We start from the raw sequence: 21,174 nt of genomic DNA, 5'->3' as shown, positions 1-21,174 counted from the left end.
ATCAGCTGAAGGCACATCTGGGACACTTAAGGTAAGAATTATATATATAAAAGCCTAAGCAACCGTTATAATAGAATGACTGGAACAACTGGAATGACCAGTAGACCAGACGCTATGATGCATACTGACCACCAGGGGGCAGACACTCAAGGCAGGAGCTGCCCCTGGTGGTCAGTGTGCTCCCATAGGGGGAGCACCGCTCAGCCAGAAGCTGGGCTAACGGCTGGCGAGCGCAGCTGTGGTGGTGGGAGCCTCTCAGATTCCATGGCAGCACTACTGAGCAGCAGGCGCAGCAGGCCAGGATGAGTGTGAGCGGAGTAACACAGGCTCCTCCCTGGCTGCCTGCCGCTTGGAGCACTGCTACGTCCCCCGATGGGTCCTGGATTGCGAGTGGGTGCAAGCCAGGCTGAGGGAACCCCTCCCCCCTCCCCCATGCACTGATTTGTGCACCGGCCTCTAGTAAAACTATGAAGTGGGTATGTACTGTTACTAAACTGAAGCCCAGAAAGACTAACTTGCCTAAAGTCACATAGCTAGAAAGCAGTGGAGATAGGATCCGAACCAGCAGTCTGATTCTAGAGCCTGTTCTCTTAACCATCATGACAGGTATGCCAATGAGACAAAGAAATCTGCTGAAGGCACATCTGGGACACTTAAGGTAAAAATTATTTTTCTTCTTGGAAAGCTGTTATCTACTGAGTCACAGCTGAGTATGGTAGAGTAGAAAGACGGAAGGTACTCAAGTTTTTGAGGACATCCTTGAGCAACTGAATTATCTGGCCTTGGAACTGTTCTACCTCTGGAATTCTTTTCATGTGAGATAATGAATCCAATACTGTTTAATCTATTTTAGTTAGGTCTCCTGTTACTTGCAGCAAACAGCACTCTCATTGATACACATACATATAAGCATAAATTCAACCTGAGGCATACAACACATTTAGGGAGGCCAAATATTGGCACCATGTACAAACTTTTCATTCAGCCAACAAATATTGAATATCCTTCATATGCCAGGTACATTGCAAATTGTTGAACAGGTTGGGAAGGGCAGGTTTCTGCACTTATGGAGGTTATAATTGTGTGGCAAATGTGGTAATGAAAGTGGAGGCAGGCATACTTAGGGAAGCTATCATGAGGACTAATCTAGACTAGGAAGTTAGAGAAGGCCCTAATATAATCTAACAAAAGCATGCATACCAGGTTCAAAGAATCCATGCCATATCAGTTAGTATCATCCACTTTTAGTGTGAATGTATTTAATTAGTGATATACTTTGGTTTTAGTTGTAGAAGAACTGTAAGTACAGTGTTGTGTGCATAACTGTGTTGGGTTTATATGTATTTAGGTAACTTCATAATAAAATAATTTAAATCAGCACTGAGGACCAGAATATTTTCCCCTTTTAAAGGGAAATACTGCAGGCAACTTTGGAGAAGCAAACTAATATAAAAGACAAAACAAAGGAAAGGGAACCAGGGTATTTGGTTTCTATTTCTAGCTCACTGGCTGGCCGCCCTCTGTGACTTGAATTCCATAATTTGTAAAATATGATTCATCAGGAGTTGCAATGGAATATTTTATAGTGTTTAAATTAATGAGGAATAAATCCTAAAAACCCTTGCAATGCTGTGAAAGTTCCAGAAATTATTCATAATTATTTCTTTGTTATAGCAAATAAAATGGGCAAAATAAAGGGGGTGGATACAGGACATGAAACACAAGAAAGCAGAGGAGGGAAAAGTCAGGAGGCAGTAAGTGGCTGGCAAACCCTCCACAGCAGGAAACAGGGCTGTGCATATTATAGCTGTTACTGAATAAGTACTTACTGGAACTTCCAGAGATGACCAAACATCAAGAAGGAAGTGATTTTTAAAAAAGTTTTATTATGGAAAATTTCTAACACGCACGAAAGTACCGAGAATAGTAATGAGAACTACCACGCAGCCTCAACAGTCAATCACTCATGCCCAATCCTGTTTCATTTATATCTCCCTCCCCACTTATCTGAAGCAAAATCCAGATATCATGTTATTTCACCCTTAAATAAGTCGGCAAGGATCTTTAAAGCAAAAGAATGGGAACTAAGGCACTTGGGGGGAGAGGGGGTCTATGCCTAGCTCACTGGGTGATAGCCCTCTGCATCTTCAATTCCATAATTTGTAAAGTGATTTGTAGGGGTTGAAACGGAATTTTTTTTCAGTAACCACGGTAAAAAAAAAAAAAAAAAAAAAGGAGGTGATTACATCCTAATAAGAGCCTAATAAGGCTCTCCAAAAGGGAATCACACCCCATAAATCCAGGTCCGGGTTTCATTCCCCCAAGAGCCCAAGGCGCCCTTCCTTTCAAGGCTGGGACCCCAGCGCAGACGGCAAGACCCGGCCTTTTAGGGCGCTGGCTGGTCCTCGCCCCGCCCCTCTCCCCGGAAAGTCTCCGCCCTCTGGGCCCCAGCAGCCCTCGCGCGCCTTCGCGCGTCCCCGCGGCCTCGGGGTAGGGAGCGGCTTGCCGCCCCGGACGCTCTGGGCCTGACTCCGGAGCGCGCACGCCGTGCGTCCCGGGCTTGCGGGGGATCCGCGCCGGGAGCTGCGGGGAAAGACTGACAGTTTGGTCCGCCATGTTCCTCACCGCGGCGTTACGGGCCCGGGCGGCTGGCCTCACCGCCCAGTGGGTAAGGAGGCTCGGAATGAGCCCGGGCACTGGCGCCGCCCTTCTCCCTCTCTCCTTGCCTCTTTTGTCGTGAGCACCCGAGAGCCCTGGGCTCTGGACAAGCCTTCAGGCGGCGGCAAGGGCACTGCGGCCTTCGCCCTCTCCCCGGAGAGGTTGCTGCAGCGAAGAGCTCCGAGGGAGGGTCGGCAAATGTAACTGAGGCGGGTGCGTGGCCCTTACAGGACTGGGAAGTGTACACCTAATTTTGTGAAGAGGAGGATGAAGGAGGGGCCGCTCGGTGTTCCGTTTTGTCCTGTTTCACTCTAGCGCCTGCGTCGGCCTGATCTGTTTCCAGTGCCCGTGCTCCCGAAGGGGGCAGCTTGCACAGCCAGCCTAGTGACCTTGCGGCCGTCAGGTTGCATTGTTCTGGAGAGAACTCTGGGATTGTAGATCGGGCTTGCTTGGTTTAGGAGCGTCTCCTTAGGCCAACAGTGTTTTCTTTTGTGCCTTGCATATCTGAAAAGTTCGCTACGTCGTATCCAACGATGTAAAAGAACAGCAGCACAAATACTGCACAGCAGGATTTTTAGAGCTTGAATGGTTTTGAGATCCAACTACATCTCATGTTAGGCAAAGAAATGGACTCTCAGAAAGGTTGAACATTCAAGTTAACTTAAAATGCAGATTCCAGAAATTTAACAACAGGGCATTTACTGGAAAGAACGAAGCCTTTTTGTCTTTGCAGTAAAATAGCGGGGTTGAGTCAGTTCTCAGCTGAAGAGAGGGATATAGATAGTGCACAGCAGTCAGTATAGAATGAGTTCGGGGCTTTAGAGTTACACCGGAGTTTGGATGGTGACTTCACTGTGTTTTTCGCTTTGTGACTTTGGCTGTTATTTTTCTGTTTCCTCAGTTGTAAAATGGGAATATTGTAATTTGCAGAGTTTAGTCTTTTAATAAACGTTTATGGTCCTACTGTGGGTCATGCACTGATGGACTCCAGATAACAATGTGGGTAATAATGATAGGTAACACTTGGCGACTACTTTCTATGTGCCAAGCACTGTGTTAAATATTGACATTCTAAATCTCGTTTGTGAGGTTGGTACTCTTATTCCCCCATTTCACATAATTAGAGTTAGACAGTCCCTGTTCTTGTGGAGTTAATAGTCTTGTATAAGAGGAAAGACAATGCAAGAAAAGACTATTGATGGCAAGAAAAAGCTTGTCGGTATGAGAAGCACAAGCTGTGTTGCTGGACTCCATTGTTGGAGGCAAGGTGTTCAAGATGAAATGAGAGAGTTGGCAGGACCCAGATCTTGGAGCTCCTTGCGTGCTATCCTGAAGAATTTGACTTTATCGTAGAGGCAGTGGAGAACCAGTGAAAGGTTTTAGAGGAGCAGAGGGACATGGTCAGGTTTCTGCGTTGGATGGATCACTGGATGGGACTGAAAGGGAAATAGGTTTGATGGGAGCCAGAGGCAGGGAGACTAAATAGATTAGAGGCTCTTGCAGAACCCCAGGTGAGACTAATGAGGATCAGACCTTGTCTACTAGTAGAAAGGATATAGAGTACAGATAGATTTTAGTTTCCTCTGTTTTTGAGGGAAGAGGTTAGAGGGTGTAAATTGAAAAACTGTTAACTGAAAAAAACAAGGTAGTGGAAGAAAATAATTTTTAAAAAAAAATATATTTTTATTGATTTGAGGGAGGAAGGGAGAGGGAGAAACATCAATGATGAGAGAGAATCATTGATGGGCTGCCTCTTACATGCCCCACACTGGGGATGGAGCCTGCAACCTGGACATGTGCCCTGACCGGGAATCTAACTGTGACCTCCTGGTTCATAGGTCGATGCTCAACCACTGAGCCACGCCAGCTGGGGAAATGAAATTGTTTTAGGTTAACTTCGGCAACTTTCTCTTTTTTTTTTTATTAAATAATCATTACCTGGTATGTAGTGTGTGCCTAGTAAATATTTGTTGAGTTGATGAATAATTTTTTGATGAATATTTTTTGTTCATTTCCCCCTCAATTTTATTGAGAAATAATTGCCATACATTACTGTAGAAGTTTAAAGTGTACAGCATGATAGTGTGATTTACAAGTTTAATTTTGCAATTACACAACTATTGTCCAAAAAATATAATATTAAGAATGGCAAATAGAATAAGCTCAAAAAATGAAAATCACCCATAGTCTCATCAACTTGGAAATTACCAAATGTGTAATTTTGAAGTCTGCAATTAATAGACCTTAACAGAACTTTTAAAAAATCAGATGATATTGTTCACACTATTTTGTAGCCTGTTTTATTTCTCATAATACGTTTTGATCAGCTTTCCTTATCAGCAGACATTTTATACGGTCATTTTTAATGCTGCATAGCATTCATTCCATTGTATGTTCTATAATTTATATAACCAGGCCTATCTTCTAATATTTTACAAATAGTGGGATATCAAGATGACCTAGGAAAAATTAGGAAAATATGAATAAAGAGGTTCCTAATAAAATGCTTTCCTAAAAGAGAAACCTTTTAGAAAGCATTTACATTTTCAAACCTTTTACATTGCTTATTCTGTTATAATTTCTGCTTTATTAGCCAGCTGCTGTTTTCTTCAGCAACAGGCTTTTCAGCTCATCATTGCTTAAAAAATATCAAGAACTTAGTGCTGTGTCTAGAATTGCTTGGAAGACACTACTTGTATAATAACCTTGAGCCATATTTCTTAATCTCTTTGATCCTCATTTTATTTTCTGTAAAGTGCAGTAATACCTTATTGAGTGATTGTCAAGAATTGCCTAAAAATTATGAATTATGGATCAAGAATAGACTTATTTTCTTCTTTCCTTTAGTAACTGCCTGTGGCTTTCTGTAATGTTGATACTGCAGGAAGCCAAGATCAACAGAAATTAATATAAATGTGAGAAGTCCGGTCAGAAGGCTGGATGGGCCTTTGATATTCACAGGGCGGAATATCTGCATTTTATTACCTGCTGCTGACTCAGTGGCCGAAAGCAAACTCCCCCAACCTGATAATCTTACTGTTTACTAAACATTACCATTGATATGTCTGTTTGCATTCCTAAAAGGCAATTGTGTATTCTAGTAAATAAAAAGCAGATGGGAACTTGGTCCCTTGAACCAAGTTCACAACTGGTTTCCCTCATAATTTCCAAATTTATATTTCTTGTCTTGTGTATTAATTTGCACGTCAGCCCTTTCTCCAGGTCTTTGAACCCAGGCCATGCTGGCCGTGGCCTCACATGACACCACTGTATACAGCTCATTACTGCCTCACACCCAAGCCAGTACTTAGTTTTGTAGGGGTGAGGGTTGTGGCATTTTTCAGGGATTGTGTTTTTAGTTTTAGAATTTTCATGTTTCATTTTTATGGTTTCTATTTCTGTCTTTTTAGTCGTTGATGATATTTTTCTTTATGTCCTTAAGCATAGTTGCAGCTGTTTTGAAATTGCTTGGTAATAACCATTGATTATGTTGAGTGATTTTCGGTTGTGGATGGTATGTCATAGAGGCTTTAGATTTTGTTAATTCCTCCAAAGAGTTGTTGTAGGCAGTTATGTAATTGAACTCAAACTGGAATTCAACTCCATTGAGGGCAGCAACTCAGATATTGGTTCAGTTCTTTTATCAGAGCTGCTTGGAATCTGCCACATGTGCATGGGGTCATCCACAGAATTTGGGGTTTCTCCTCTCTATTCCTTTTAGGAATTTCCCACTTTCCCATGCCTGTGATTGTCCCAAACTCACCTGTGTTTATTCATACCACTAGAGTCCTGGTGCATGAAATTCATGCACTGTGAAGGGGGTTGTCCTTCAGCCCAGCCTGCACCCTCTCCAATCGGGACCCCTCGGGGGATGTCCAGCTGCCGGCTTAGGCCTGATCCCGGGGATCAGGCCTAAACCGGCAGTCGGACATCCCTGTCACAATCCGGGACTGCTGGCTCCTAACCACTCACCTGCCTGCCTGCCTGATTGCCCCTAACTGCTTCTGCCTGCCAGCCTGATCACCCCCTAACTGCTCCCCTGCCAGCCTGATTGACACCTAACTGTTCCCCTGCTGGCCCGATCACCCCCACCTTCCCTCCCCTGCCAGCCATCTTGTGACAATGTGGGGGCAGCCATCTTGTGACGACGGGGCGGCCATCTTGTGGTGTTCATCTTGTGACGACGTGGGGGCGGCCATCTCATGACAGCCATCTTGTGATGTCGTGGGAACGGCCATCTTGTGATGACGTGGGAGTGGCCATCTTGTGGTGGCCATCTTGTGATGATGTGGGGGCAGCCATCTTGTGATGTGAGGGTGTGAGAGTCAATTTGCATATTACCTCTTTATTATATAGGAGGATTAAGGTTGCAGGTTCTCTTAGGGGTTTAGTTGCCCTGTACTAATGAGGGTCTGCCTTCAGGTTAAAAGATGTAAGGAAAAAACAACAACCCACTTCTCTTCTAAGTATAGGCTTCCCCTCCCTCCTGTGTCTGCATGCATTTGGTTTTTCTCCAGTGCCTTCAGAAAGTTTTTTGTTCTTTTATGTTTTAAAAGAAATATTTCATCCAGAGTTTGTAATTGTTACTCAGTGATTTGGACTGATAATATCTATTCAACTACACTAGAAGTAGAACCTTCTGTGGTGGCTTTTTTTTTTCTAAATTTTAAGTTTTTTTGTTTTTTGTTTTTAATATATTTTATTGATTTTTTACAGAGAGGAAGGGAGAGGGATAGAGAGTTAGAAACATCGATGAGAGAGAAACATCGATCAGCTGCCTCCTGCACACCCCTACTGGGGATGTCCCTGCCACCAAGGTATATGCCCTTGACCAGAATCGAACCTGGGACCCTTCAGTCTGCAGGCTGACGCTCTATCCACTGAGCCAAACCAGCTAGGGCTAAATTTTAAGTTTTATAGAATGAAATGCTCTCATTCCATTAGAGATTTATTTTTTATATATTGCTTTTCTTAATTTACTTTCATTGTTGAGAGTATTACAGATGTCCCCCATTTTGCCCCCCTCCACCTGGCTCCCACCCCACCCCAGGCCTTCATCGCACTATTGTCTGTGTCCATGGGCAAGTAGTATGTATATATGCATATAACTTCTTTAGTTAATCCCCCCACAGCACCACTGCCTTTCCTCTGAGATCTGTGAATCTGTTCCATGCTTCCATGTCTCTTTTAAACCTGATTTTTGCAATGTCCCAAGGTTTCTCCATTTTGCCTTAAAGATTCTAAAGTTCTTAAAATTAAAAAGAAGAAAAAGTATTTGTGTTAGTTTTCTATTGCTGCTGTAACAAATTACCACAAGCTTGGTGACATAACACAAATTTACTGTCTTATGATTCTGTAGGTTAAAAGTCTGACATGGTCTAAAATCAAGGTACACGTCTTTCTAGAGACTCCAGGGGAGAATTTGTTTTCTTAGCTTTTCCAGCTTCTAGAAGCTGCTCTTATTTGTTGGATGATGGCCCTCTTCCATCTTCAAAGCCAGCAAGGGCCAAGGAGTTTCTCATGTCATGTCATGTCACATCATTCTGACCTTGCTTCTGCCATTTGTCACATATCCTTTTCTGACATTGCTCCCTCTTCCAAATTTTAAGGGCCCTGTGATTACCTTGGATTCTGATGATCCAGAACGATCTCCCTATTTTAAGGTGAACTGATTAGCAACCTTAATTCCATCTCTTTTGCTGTGTATATTAACATATTCACAGCTCCCCAGAATTAGGACATGGGTATCTTTGAGGCATTATTATTCTGCCTAACCCAGCCTTAAACAATTTATTTTTTCAGCCTTAAACAATTTAGGGGAAAGAGAAAATGACAAATTTTTAAGTATTCGGTAAGGTTCAGTAGGCCATTTTTGGCATACTACAAATTCAGATCTTTCTATTGGATATGTGAACGCAGTCTCCATTTCAAATATATAAATGGCTGAACTTCCCTTCTCTTTAGCATTCTTTAGTATCAGTCCAGTACATTTGGTAATAAATTGTAGGTTCATTTACCATGTTGGTCTGATTTTCCATTGGGAAACCTTGACTCACCACTTTTGGAGTCAAGTCAGGAAGCATGTTACAAATCAGGAAATTTCTTTCAGTAAACATTAAGGACTATGTTCAAACACTTTTTGCTTTGCCTTGTTGGGGGAGAAGGAAAGCAACTTTATAAGTGGGATACTTTGCTGGGTGTTATCTCATTTTGTAGGTGAGAATCTGAAGATGCCCAGGCAAATGTGCCCAAAATTACATAGAATAAGCCTGAACTGGGTTTGTTTGCAAGTCTTATTTAAAAAAAAATTTTTTTTAAACCTACCTTTCTGAAATCGCTCAACTTTACTGAGGAAAGTTGGTGTGTATAGTGAAGATTTAAGCTTAATAGGTGCTATAAAGTGATTTCACTTTGCTTAGGGAAAAGAGACTGTGGTTCAGGGGCCTTAGAGAGATAAGAGGAGGAGGTTAACCTTGGTCATGATGGATGAGGGAGGTATAGGGTGACATAACGTTGTCGGTACAGGTAGCTCCATGTACAAGGACAGTGAATGTGAGAGAGCATGACACTATGGACAAGGAATAACTTGCTGTGGAAGGTGAGACTGGAATAGGTCACAGAGTAGAGGCCTTTGGTATATCATACCACAGAGTTTAGATTTTATTCTGTTGGCAGTGAATGACTTTAGATTGATCCCCACCACTGCCACCTCCTTCTCCCCCATCATAATTTTAGGACAAAAATCTCTGGAGATGTGGAGAAGGGTGAGCTTGGAAGGCAGGAGACCAGTTAGAAGGCTATTGCGGTAATCTAAGAGGGAAATGAAAAGAGTTTGAACTGGGGATAGTTGTAAGAAACATGAAAAACAATTTAAAAGTTGTGTAGGTAGAATGGGTAGGACTTGGTGACTATCTAAATGAGAGAAGGTGAGAGATAAGGGGATCATGGAATGTTTTCATGATCATAGTTTAAGCCACTGTCTGTAATGACTGTCTACAGTTGAATTACCATAGGTTAAAAGAAATATTTTGTTACATCCTTTTTTAAGCAAGGTGAGGCATAATTTTTTAAAAGTTGTCATGAGTAGCAAATTGACATAAAGATAGGAAACAAAATCCTACCTAGTAAAGAGGGAATATGCTAACTGACCATCACTCCATCACAAAGATGGCTGCACCCACAGCTGAGGCCAAGTTCCCATAAGGAGCCTTAATGAGCAATCAGGGACCTGAGGCTACGCCCTCCGCCGCCCCCGTGGGGCTTGGCAGGGGACCTGAGGCCACTCCCCCTGCTCGGCAGGGCTTGCCAGGGACCTCAAGGTGTGCTTCCCGTCCTGGTGCTGGGCTAGGGGACCTCAGGCTGCTCCCCCCCGCCCCAGTGCCAGGCCAGGGGACCTCAGGCCACACCCCCCACCAGGTGGGGCTTGACAGGGGACTTCAGGCCCCCCCCCCCCACCTGGAACCAGGCCGGGGGATCTCAGGCTGCACCCCCCGCCCGGCAGGGCTTGATGGGACCTCAGGCCACATCCCCTGCCCCAGCACCAAGCCAGGGGACTGAGGCTGTGCCCCCATGCCTGACTGGGCTTGACAGGAGACCTCAGGCCAAGCCCCCCACCCAGCAGGGCTTGACGGGGGACCTCAAGGTGCACCCCCAGTGCTGGGTCAGGGGAACTCAGGCCACGCCCCCGCTCAGCGGGGCTTGACAGGGGACCTGAGGTTGCGCCCCCCTCTCGGTGCTGGGCCGGGGGACCTGAGCCTGTGCCCCCACCCCCGCCTGGCGGGGCATGATGGGGGACCTCAGGCCATGCCCCCCACCCAGCGGGGCTTGACAGGGGTTCTCAGGCTGTGTCCCCCAACTGGTGGGGCTTGACGGAGGACCTCAAGGCATGCCCCCTGCCCCAGTCTGGGCTGGGGGACCTCAGGCCACGCCCCCCATCCTGGCACTGGGCCAGGGGACCTGAGGCTACGCCCCCTGCCCGGCAGGGCTTGACAAGGGTGGGACTGGCCGGGTCTGGATCTAGCCCAATGTGGGGGGGCTGGCCAGGTCTGGGTCTCACACGATTTTGAGGTGCATGTGGGTGGGCAGGGACTTGACTCTGGGTCCCATGGTGAGCCCCAGACTCTGACAGGAAGAAGGTTTTCATATACATTTTACTAATTTTCTTTCATCTCTACACTTCTATTGTAGAGAAAGGGCAAATAGCAATATTAAATTATTTCCTCTAATCCCCTTTTAATGTGCACGAATTTCATGCACCGGGTCACTAGTGTAATCATAGTGTGTCATTTCTCTGCATGAAAAAGTTAATAGGTTTCCTTGGGGATTGATATAGTAGGCAAACGTATTTGAAAATTTCAGAGGTGAAAAGGTGCAGACCTACCCATTTGTAGAAGTATATGACAAATCTATGAATCCTTTCTGTAGAGAAGCAGTTATTTGGGATAAAACTGCAGAAGTACATAGCTATGATGGCTAATAAATTTAACTTTATCAGGAACAGTTAAATCACTACCTTTACTTCTATTATGTTTGCCTTGTTTGAATTGTCCAACTCTTCTCCAGTTCCATGCTTGGTAATCCAATGTTCTACCATCTGTGTTTAGTAGAACTCAGAAATCGGGGAATTTCTGAACCATAGTTGAATTGCTTTTAGGGAGAGTGGGTGTTGGGTGGGGGAGAGGTGGAGAAGGTAGAAATGATAGGAGAAGCAACAGAGCAAAGAGAAATGAAATGCAAAGGAGAGGGGATTCAAATGGGTTTCTTCCAAAACAATTGAGTATGGTCAGTCTATATAGCATCCATCATAAGCAGCTTTCTGAAACTTTTTATGGCTGGAGTTTCTAAACTAATTTAGTAAAGAATTAAAAAGGAGGATGCAGTTGACTCATTAATACAGAGTATATGACTCATTTGTACAGAATGAAAACATGTTTATGAATATCCACACTAAATAAATGAAAGCTTGCCTCCAACTTTATTCACACAAAAGTTAAAGGATGTAAGTTAACTCTTCAAATGTATGCTAACAGAGTGTTGTATTGTAGAAAGGATACATGACTGGGTTTGATCCTGGCTCTTCCACTCTTATGTGTGACCTTAGGCAAGTTAATAACCTTACCTTTAGACCTCTGCCTTTTTATACCTCTCCTAAAATAGAATGGGCAGGGTGTAGTGTAGTAGACTATAACTCTTAAGATCTTTTACTTCTGTAAGTTGATTCTGTTGTTTTTAGTTATGGATCATAAAGTTTTTCCATATGAAAAATTTCTTAAGGCTTGTGATTTACAAAATTTTCTTAAAATTTTAGGGAAGACATATAAGGAATTTGCATAAGACATCTGTGCAAAATGGAGCTGGAGGAGCCTTATTTGTGGTAAGTAATTACTTAGATTTCTTCAGAATGAAAAGACTTGAAAATTTGGGTAACTTTGTTATAATAATCCAAAATATTTTAAATAGCCATGTCTTTGGTATAACCTGGTCATTGTGGGAATTTAAATATAGATAATTGAATTCACTATTTTTCAAAAGATATGTGGTTCCAGCTGAACCTCTCAAGTTTAAATTGGTACCAGAGCAAATCTGAGAATAAGAATTTAGATTATTATTCAGTGAAATTACTATGAATGAGCCCTAACCCAATTTCACACTTTGAATTCTTAAACTCAGTCATGTTGGTTCACTGAAGATTCTGAGGCTGCAACTTGGGGAATCCCAAAATAGCACTAGTTTGAAATTTACAGATTTTAGTAATAGAGTGAATACGTTGGTAGTTGGCCTTTGTATTTTTGGTTCCCAGGGTTAACTACAGGTAAAGGTCAATGAACTTTCCAGTTTAGTTGCACAATTCAGAAAATACAAGATAATTTATCCCTTTTCTCTGGCAAAGGTACAGTGTTCAGGAATTAATCTGGTGTTGTTTAAAGGCAATTTACTGGACTAGTACGATTTAGAGTTAGTGGTATGGTCTTCTAAACTGAGTTATTCCCAGGCTGAATCTTAATGTTAGTTGGCATACTATCGATAAGTAGATTTCTGCTTTATATGTTATCTTTGTCTAAAGACATATCAAATATGCCATGTGTTTGAGATCTTTGTTCGGAGTTTTCATTTTCTTTTTTCTTCTGTGTCTTTGAAAAAGAACTGAGAGTTAATGTATTAAGAGATTCAGTTCTGTGTTCACCTTACGTACAAAACATTAATCATTGTAAGTGTTAATCTTAGTGTGACTCATTTGATTTCCTGTTGACATGCCATTTCTTGTCAGTTTTTAAAGAGGGCTTGCTCTTTTATGGAGAAAAAAAATATAGCTTCTTGCTGTTGGTTAGTTTCTGTTACAGAAAACTAGCTGTTGGCTAGTTTCTGTTATGTGGAGAAGAGATGGTGCTTTTGTACCTTCCCTATAGTAAGTGAATCCCTTTGACAATTTGATACACTCTCTGGAAAAATACACATGTCCACACTGAAAATTCTGTCTTCATAAGGCTTCCAAGAATTAGTAATGTTTTGGTAATTACATTTGAAGATTCTATCCTCTAATCAAGTTGGATAACCCTTTGTTTTGTTTTTTGGTCCTAAAGCTACTTCTCTTAAACCATTAAATGGTAATTTCTAAAATTGTCTAAAACTGTCACGTGTATTTACTAATTAGTTTAGCCATTCTTTTTTTATGCAAGGATAAATTGATTTGTATTATGTTGAAAACAAAGCGAAGAGATTAAATTAGCAACAGTAAAGTGCAAAATTATTCACACTTTTGAGGAATTTTGCTCATTTTGGAAAATATTCTTTTCCTTTTGTATAGCACAGAGATACTCCTGAGAATAACCCAGATACTCCATTTGATTTCACACCAGAAAACTATAAGGTATGATAAATTAATGTTATAATTAATGGTACAAAATATTTAGTATCTTCCAGAGATATAAAAACGGGTGCTTTTCCTTTGATACAGAGGATAGAGGCAATTGTAAAAAACTATCCAGAAGGGCATAAAGCCGCAGCTGTGCTTCCAGTCTTAGATTTGGCCCAAAGACAGAATGGATGGCTGCCTATCTCTGCTATGAACAAGGTACTGAATTCATTTTTGCCTTAGTTCAAAAAAAAGGAGAGATTGTGTATGAACTTTCTTGTATAGAAATTCCTCTGACATTCATTAATATCAAAATATAAGAGTTTTAAGTCTTTTAATTATTTATGTTTTCTCAAATTACATATGCTTTTGTTGGTTCCCTTAGTAACACAGAGAACTGAAAAAGTCGAGTTTTTTATCCTTGTAAGAAATAATAAAAGCATTATAATGAGGTTTTCTTTTTTCCCCTCTTTTTGGTCATAATACAGATTAAAGATCGCAAATGTGTATAATTTGCTGTCAAGATATTCTGAAAATTAATGTACTGTTTAAACACCAGAATTAAAGAAAAAAGGATCTGCTCATAGCTAATGGTGAATCTTTATAATATTTTTATCTTTGGTGACAGGCTTTAACAAAAACATATACAATATATGATATATGACACTTGATTGTGGCACCTTGGAATCAGCAACCCATAGAAATGTTATGAGTGACCCATTTAAATGAAGTTAGTCTATTCATACATATTCAAGATTTTGGTTTTTTTTACTAATTGTATTTTCAGTAATAATCCAAATATCAAGTTTATTCCTATTCTATGAATATAACTACATTTGTGTGGTACTATGTTAAAGTTTTTAGTTTACAAAGTGCTAAACAAAACCATATATTTGATTCTTATGAGAATCACAAAACTAATAAGCAAGTGTGATGTAATGGAAAGTATATTTGACTTTAAGTTAAGAAGTCATTTTTCTCTGGACATACTTCCTCAACTGCAATGAAGATTTTGAACTATGTAGATATTTTCTAAGCGTTGTTATGATTTCTAAATGATAAGAGCTGGGAACTACTTCTAATTCTTTACATTTTCTACTTGACTTGCAGGGATTCTGCTCTACTTTATTTCTCTTTTCACTTTTTAAGTTTTATTTGGTCTGTTAGGCTAGAGAGTCGGCAAACTCATTAGTCAACAGAGCCAAATATCAACAGTACAACGATTGAAATTTATTTTGAGAGCAAATTTTTTAAACATAAACTTTTTCTAACGCCACTTCTTCAAAATAGACTCGCCCAGGCCGTGGTATTTTGTGGAAGAGCCGCACTCAAGGGGCCAAAGAGCCGCAGTTTGCTGACCACGGGGCTAGACCATTGACATCTTTCTTGGAGAGTAGGAATGTCCTCAATTTATCTAATGGAATCCCAAGTGCAGATTTTTTATTTAGCTCATTTATCTCTTACTTGCGTTGTATAGTACCCTAACACTGTTGTGGATCCTTAATATTGTTTTGACTATGAAAAAATCTTATAAAGAAAGTTTGGTTGGTACCTTAGTAAACATAGCCAGATGTATGTTTGTTTTTTTCCTTCAACTAATCACATATTTCTTTAGGGGGGGGCGTTATAAATTACTTATATTGGTTTCTATGTTATAATAGCCAAATTTATAAATAATTATTGAGGTATATTTTTAAATCATAGATACTTTTTAGCAAAAATGTATTATTTTTTTAATGACAAGCTTGTTGGAAGTCTTGCGGCATGGCAAATTTAGTAAAGCAAAATAAAATAAATTAGAAATTAATGTGAGAACATTGCAAGAAATACTGTCCTATTTCAAATCGGATGTGTATGTGTAAAAGCAGAAAATAGCATATAAAGAATAGGATCAAGATTCTTTCCACTTTATAGTTGAGACTTTTAATATTTCTGTTTCTCTCTGACCCCAAAGAAAAACCCAACCTTACAACAATAACAAAATCCAGAACTCACACGTTAGTTCCTTAAACATCTCTATGGTGCACAGTAGCAGCCCCAGGGAAGTTTTTTCAAAGTAGACATCAGGGCCTTACTCCCAGTGGTAGGGCTCCAGTACATACATTTTCAGGCTTCAGCATGTTTATTTTGAGAGAGCTCCCCAGATTTAGAGGTACATGCCTGGTTTCGTATCACCAAATTAATCTTTTCACAGGTGAGCTGTGTTTAAATGTCTTCTGAGAACACATCAGAAATGCAATTTAACGAACTCTTCTTTCATGTCAAAATGAGTATACATAATTTTTAAGAATATCAGATATCAAATCTTAAGACCTGATCAGATCACCCAGAAAGTTGTAGCCAGGATTATATGCATGATAGGCTGTGTGTGGACCAGCCCTAGCAAATAGCTAAAAAACCTGTTTTCTCTAACAGACTTGTCCTCACCAAGAGAGTTATGCTCAAATATTGAGTCCCTCGGTCCTGAACACGCCCCACCCTCACACCCCTTCACTTTCCACCTCCCACCTCTCCACTCCTTCCCCAATATATCAAAACAAGTATTTTCTGTAAATTCTTTGATGTGAAAGGTTGGGAAGTACTAGTCCAGAAGATCCATTGGAAATAATAAGGTTTGATTGTTCTGAAGGGGCGTGTGTGTGTGTGTGTGTGTGTGTGTGTGTGTGTGTAAGTAAGTAAGTATGTAGATATGTAAACTTATACAGGCTAGTAGGTAAGCTTTGATTCTCAACTTTTTCTGTCCCCATACCATTTGCTCACACTATACCTCACCAGTTACATCAAGGCCTTTTTAAAAAATTGGTGAAAGGTTGAAAATATAATTTAACTTATTAGGGTTTGGTCACCAAATTTTTGCTATTTAGAAATTTTAAATTACAAAATATTCGAGTTGAATGGTCAAAGTAGAAATTCTTAATGAGAGACTTAAAAATTTAGAGAAAAAGACCCTTTTGCAGAGAGAAGGGCTGAGGTCACCAATAATTAGCCTCTGGGCTCTGTGTAGTGTAAGTGTAAGATGTCTGTAAAAATTAAAGGATTTATACCTTGCAAATACCAAATACAGGTATATTTTCTGCTTTTGAAGAACTTTTCTGTTGTTACCAAATTGCAGCAGTATCAAAATATGCTTTTAACCAAGCTCAATTATTAAACCTTATAATTACGTTTTTAAAAAATTTCCTACTATTTTTAGGTTGCAGAAGTTTTACAAGTACCTCCAATGAGAGTATATGAAGTAGCAACTTTTTATACAATGTATAATCGAAAGCCAGTTGGAAAGTATCACATTCAGATCTGCACTACTACACCTTGCATGCTTCGAAACTCTGACAGCATACTGGAGGCCATTCAGAAAAAACTTGGTATGGGACACATTATACTTATAACTTTTATGAAAATTATAATTGTCTTTCTAGAGTTGATCAATTTCTACCTAACTTTTCCAACTTTTGTCATCTTATGGGATCTTATTGGATCACTACTTCATGAGTAAATTTTGTCTTACTATTTGTCTACATTTATTTCTTACTTTGTACTCTTAGTTCTCGGCCTCAAAGTTGAATTTTCATCTTTTTCTAGTCATTAAGTATGTTGGAAAAGCTAGGAATTTTAAAGTTTTCATTATTTACAAAATAAGTTTCATTGTGTAATAGTAGCATGTGGTATGTAAAAAGTGACTATCTTATCCTTAGGTTCTTTCAAATTAGCCTTTGGACAAATAAAATAGTAAGAATGTGTCAGGAAGAGAAATTTGAAACAGGGTTTTATTATAGTAGCATTTACAGAATTGAAACGGCATTTTCCATACAAAACTATCATTGCTGCACATACAACTATACATAATCAAGTAAAGTAAAAAGAGATGTTTTTTTTTTAATTTTTGTTACTGAATATAAAGTACTTGGATGTGGTAAAATTTGAGCAGTATTGAAGCATATAAAACAGAAATCTGAACTCTGTTCATAATCCTACCCCCCACCTTCAAGATACAAATTCTGATAATAGTTGAATAGTTTTAGGTTTTATGTTGTTTTCATTATTAAATACATAAATATAATGTGTCTGTGTTTGCTTTTTGTACTTTTTTTGACTACAGCATGATACGTATGTCTGCCTCATATTTCTATTTTTTTAATTTAATAAATCTTTATTGTTCAGATTATTACAATTGTTCCTCTTTTTTCCCCCCATAGCTCCCCTCCACCTGGTTCCCACCCCACCCTCTGCCCTTACCTCCCCTCCATTGTCCTCATCCATAGGTGTAAGATTTTTGTCCAGTCTCTTCCCGCACCCCCCACATCCCTTTGCCCCTGAGAATTGTCAGTCCACTCCCTTTCTATGACCCTGATTCTATTATAATCACCAGTTTATTCTGTTCATCAGATTTTTTATTCATTTGATTTTTAGATTCACTTGTTGATAGATATGTATTTGTTATTCATAATTTTTATCTTTACTTTTTTCTTCTTCCTCTTCTTAAAGAATACCTTTCAGCATTTCATATAATACTGGTTTGATGTTGATGAACTCCTTTAGCTTTTTCTTATCTTTGAAGCTCTTTATCTGCCCTTCAATTCTGAATGATAGCTTTGCTGGGTAGAGTAATCTTGGTTGTAGGTTCTTGCTATTCATCACTTTGAATATTTCTTGCCACTCCCGTCTGGCCTGCATAGTTTCTGTTGAGAAATCAGCTGACAATCATATGGGTGCTCCCTTGTAGGTAACTAACTGTTTTTCTCTTGCTGCTTTTAATATTCTTTCTTTGTCTTTTGCTCTTGGCATTTTAATTATGATGTGTCTTGGTGTGGTCCTCTTTGGATTCCTTTTTTTGGGGGTTCTGTGTGCTTCCTGGACTTGTAAGTCTATGTCTTTCACCAGGTGGGGGAAGTTTTCAGTCATTATTTCTTCAAATAGGTTTTCAGTATCTTGCTCTCTCTCTTCTTCTGGCATCCCCATAATTCTGATGTTGGTATGCTTGAAGTTGTCTCAGAGGCTCCTTACACTATCTTCAAATTTTTGGATTCTTTTCTTTTTGCTTTTCCGGTTGAGTGTTTTTTGCTTCTTTGTATTTCAAATCTTTGACTTGATTCTTGCGGTCCTCTAGTCTGCTGTTAGGTCTCTGTATAATATTTTTTATTTCAGTCGGTGTATGTTTAATTTCTAGTTGGTCCTTTTTCATATCCTCGAGGGTCTTGCTAAATTTATCGGCCTTTTCTAGGAAATTCTTAAAAAACCTTATAACCGTGGTTTTGAATTCTATATCCATTTTGCTTTCCTCCATTTTTTTCACTTGTGATCTGTTTCTTTGTCTCCGCATTTTTGCTGCTTCCCTGAGTTGGTAGAGTAGCTTTGTGTGCTAGGTGTCCTATAGGGCCCAGTGGCTCAGCCTTCCCAGTTACCTGAGGTGGACACTCTTGGTGCATCCCTTTGTGGACTGTGTGAACAGCCTTGTTGTAGTTAAGTCTTGATTGTTGTTCGTATCACTGGGAGAAATTGACCTCCAGGTCAATTGGCTGTGAGGATCAGCTGTGTCTACGCTGGGAGAACTTCTGTGCTAGAGGCACTCTTATGGGACAAGACTTGGAAAATTGCAAAAGCCTCTGTGCTCAGCTTGGCTGGGGCGGAGTCTCAGGGCAGAGCAGCCAGCCTTGGCTTCCTGTCAGCCCTGCCCTATGAGGCCCCTGGGTCTCAGTGTCCCTCAATAATCGCTGCAAGCACCTCTGAGAGAAAGCCGCCCTCGAGTTTCACCCGCTGCCAGACAGTCCAGTTTCTCCCCGAATGAGTCTGGGTTCCCAGTAACTCGCCCGGAACTGGAGTTCAGCGCACTCGGGAGCTTCCGTCTCCCTCCCACTTTAGAAAGCCAGCTGCGCACTCAGCTGCCTGTGCACTCAGCAGTCAGTCCTCTCTGCGCGCGCGCACCTCCAGACCTCTTGCCTCCGCAGCTCCCGAGTCTCAGTGTGCTTTCTCTTTTCCTGACAGTCCAGTTTCTCCCCGAATGAGTTGGGTTCCCAGAAACTCACCCGGAACTGGAGTTCAGCGCAATCAGGAGCTTCCATCTCCCTCCCACTTTAGAAAGCCAGCCGTGCACTCAGCCGCCCGTGCACTCAGCTGCCCGTCCTCTCCACGGGCTCGCGTGTCTCCGTACCTCAGCCTTTTGCAGCTCCTCTGATTCTCAGTGTGCTTTCCTCTTTCCTTCTAGTTGTAGAATTTCCACTCAGCCAGCTTTCCTGTGGTTCTGGATGGTGTCCGTTTTGTCTTTTAGTTGTAGTTTTGATATTGTTGTGCGAGGTAGCAGTTTAGGTGTTTACCTATGCTGCCATCTTGGTTTCTCTCCTCTTATTTCTATTATTAAGTTATTTTACAGTTACTTTTATGTATTTTCCTCTTTGTATACCTGCTGTATACTGGGATTATTTACAGGAAGTAGAATTGCTGTGTCAGATTTTGACAAAATGCCTTCTCTAAAGATATTAGAGTAATTGTTTTCCTCTCATTCTATTTTTAAGTTTTTCTGATCCTTATCCAAGGATATTTTTCCATTGATTTTTTAGAGAGAATGGAAGAGAGAGAGAAAGACAGAGAGAAATATTGATTTGAGAGAAACACATTGATTAGTTGCCTCCTGCACACACCCCAACCAGGGCCTGGGCTGAGGAGGAACTTGAAACCAAGGTACATGCCCTTGACCACAATCAAACCTAGGTCCCTTCAGTCCGCAGGCCAATGCTCTATCCACTGAACCAATCCAGCCAGGGTGTCACATTCTTAATGATGTTTGATATTAGCAGTTTTCTGAGTCTTCGCCAATCTTTTAATATGATTTTAGTCGGTTAATTATCACAGTCAAAATGAAAATTGTACTGTCAGTTGCACTGCTATTTGACAACAAACACTGGAGATGAGTCCCCTGAAATTTGGTTGTTTTTAAAGGAATGAGTTCACTTAAGAAATCCTTGAATGTTCTAGTATAATTATGCAGGCTTGTTTTGTTTAAGAAATTTAGTGCTCTTAAATATTTTTTTGTATACTTCTATAATATGTCGTTGGTTTTCTTTTCTTTTTTTTCTTAAATCATATTGCTCTTAAAATATAGCCTGGGGGGGCAGGGGCGGGCTGGAGGGGGTCAGTGGGGGAAAACGGGGGACATATGTAATACTTTGAACAGTAAAGAATTATTTATAAATTTTTAAAAAACTGGAAAAAATATAACCTGGTCCTTACAATGATCATTTATATTTTTAGGAATAAAGGTTGGAGAGACTACACCTGACAAACTTTTCACTCTTATAGAGGTGGAATGTTTAGGGGCCTGTGTAAATGCACCAATGGTTCAAATAAATGACAACTACTATGTGAGTATTTCACTTACTATGAATTAAAACTGTATGATGTCATGTTTAAAATACTTGTTTTCCCGTCCTGTAATGGTTTCTAAATTATGCATTTAGAAGAAAGTGTTGGCATAAATATCCAGGTAATTTTTTGTTTGTTTCTTTCTTGGTGTCCTACTCATAAAAATGTCATAGGAATATAAAACTTTTCATAAAAATGTCAAATTTAGATTCCACATTATTGCCCATCAGATGGTTTTTTTAAAAATTATCTTTAAATATTTTTGCATTTAAGTCTTGAAGGTAATGATATATTTTTAAAACCTTTAAATT

The 21,174-nt window shown here is 40.4% G+C and overlaps 1 protein-coding gene across 2 annotated transcripts in view; it reads left to right on the top strand.

Annotated features, from left to right (window-relative positions):
• Positions 1–2,452: 2,452 nt before the first annotated feature.
• Positions 2,453–21,174, top strand: part of NDUFV2 (NADH:ubiquinone oxidoreductase core subunit V2) — a 29,404-nt gene continuing 10,682 nt past the window's right edge. For both annotated transcript variants that reach the window (XR_013961514.1, XM_080685951.1), the window contains exons 1-6: positions 2,453–2,668; positions 11,966–12,031; positions 13,463–13,525; positions 13,613–13,729; positions 16,704–16,872; positions 20,753–20,862. Coding sequence is in view for 1 of the 2 variants with exons in the window: in XM_080685951.1 (XP_080542077.1) it covers positions 2,615–2,668; positions 11,966–12,031; positions 13,463–13,525; positions 13,613–13,729; positions 16,704–16,872; positions 20,753–20,862 (579 nt within the window). In the remaining variant the exon portion in view is untranslated. The remainder of the gene's footprint in view (positions 2,669–11,965; positions 12,032–13,462; positions 13,526–13,612; positions 13,730–16,703; positions 16,873–20,752; positions 20,863–21,174) is intronic.

This window comes from Plecotus auritus (assembly GCF_963455305.1).
Source record: "Plecotus auritus genome assembly, chromosome: 8".
In the NCBI taxonomy this organism is placed as follows: Eukaryota; Metazoa; Chordata; class Mammalia; order Chiroptera; family Vespertilionidae; genus Plecotus; species Plecotus auritus.
The sequence above is the reverse complement of the archived record's forward strand: the minus strand, read 5'-3'. Positions and strand labels throughout refer to the sequence as shown.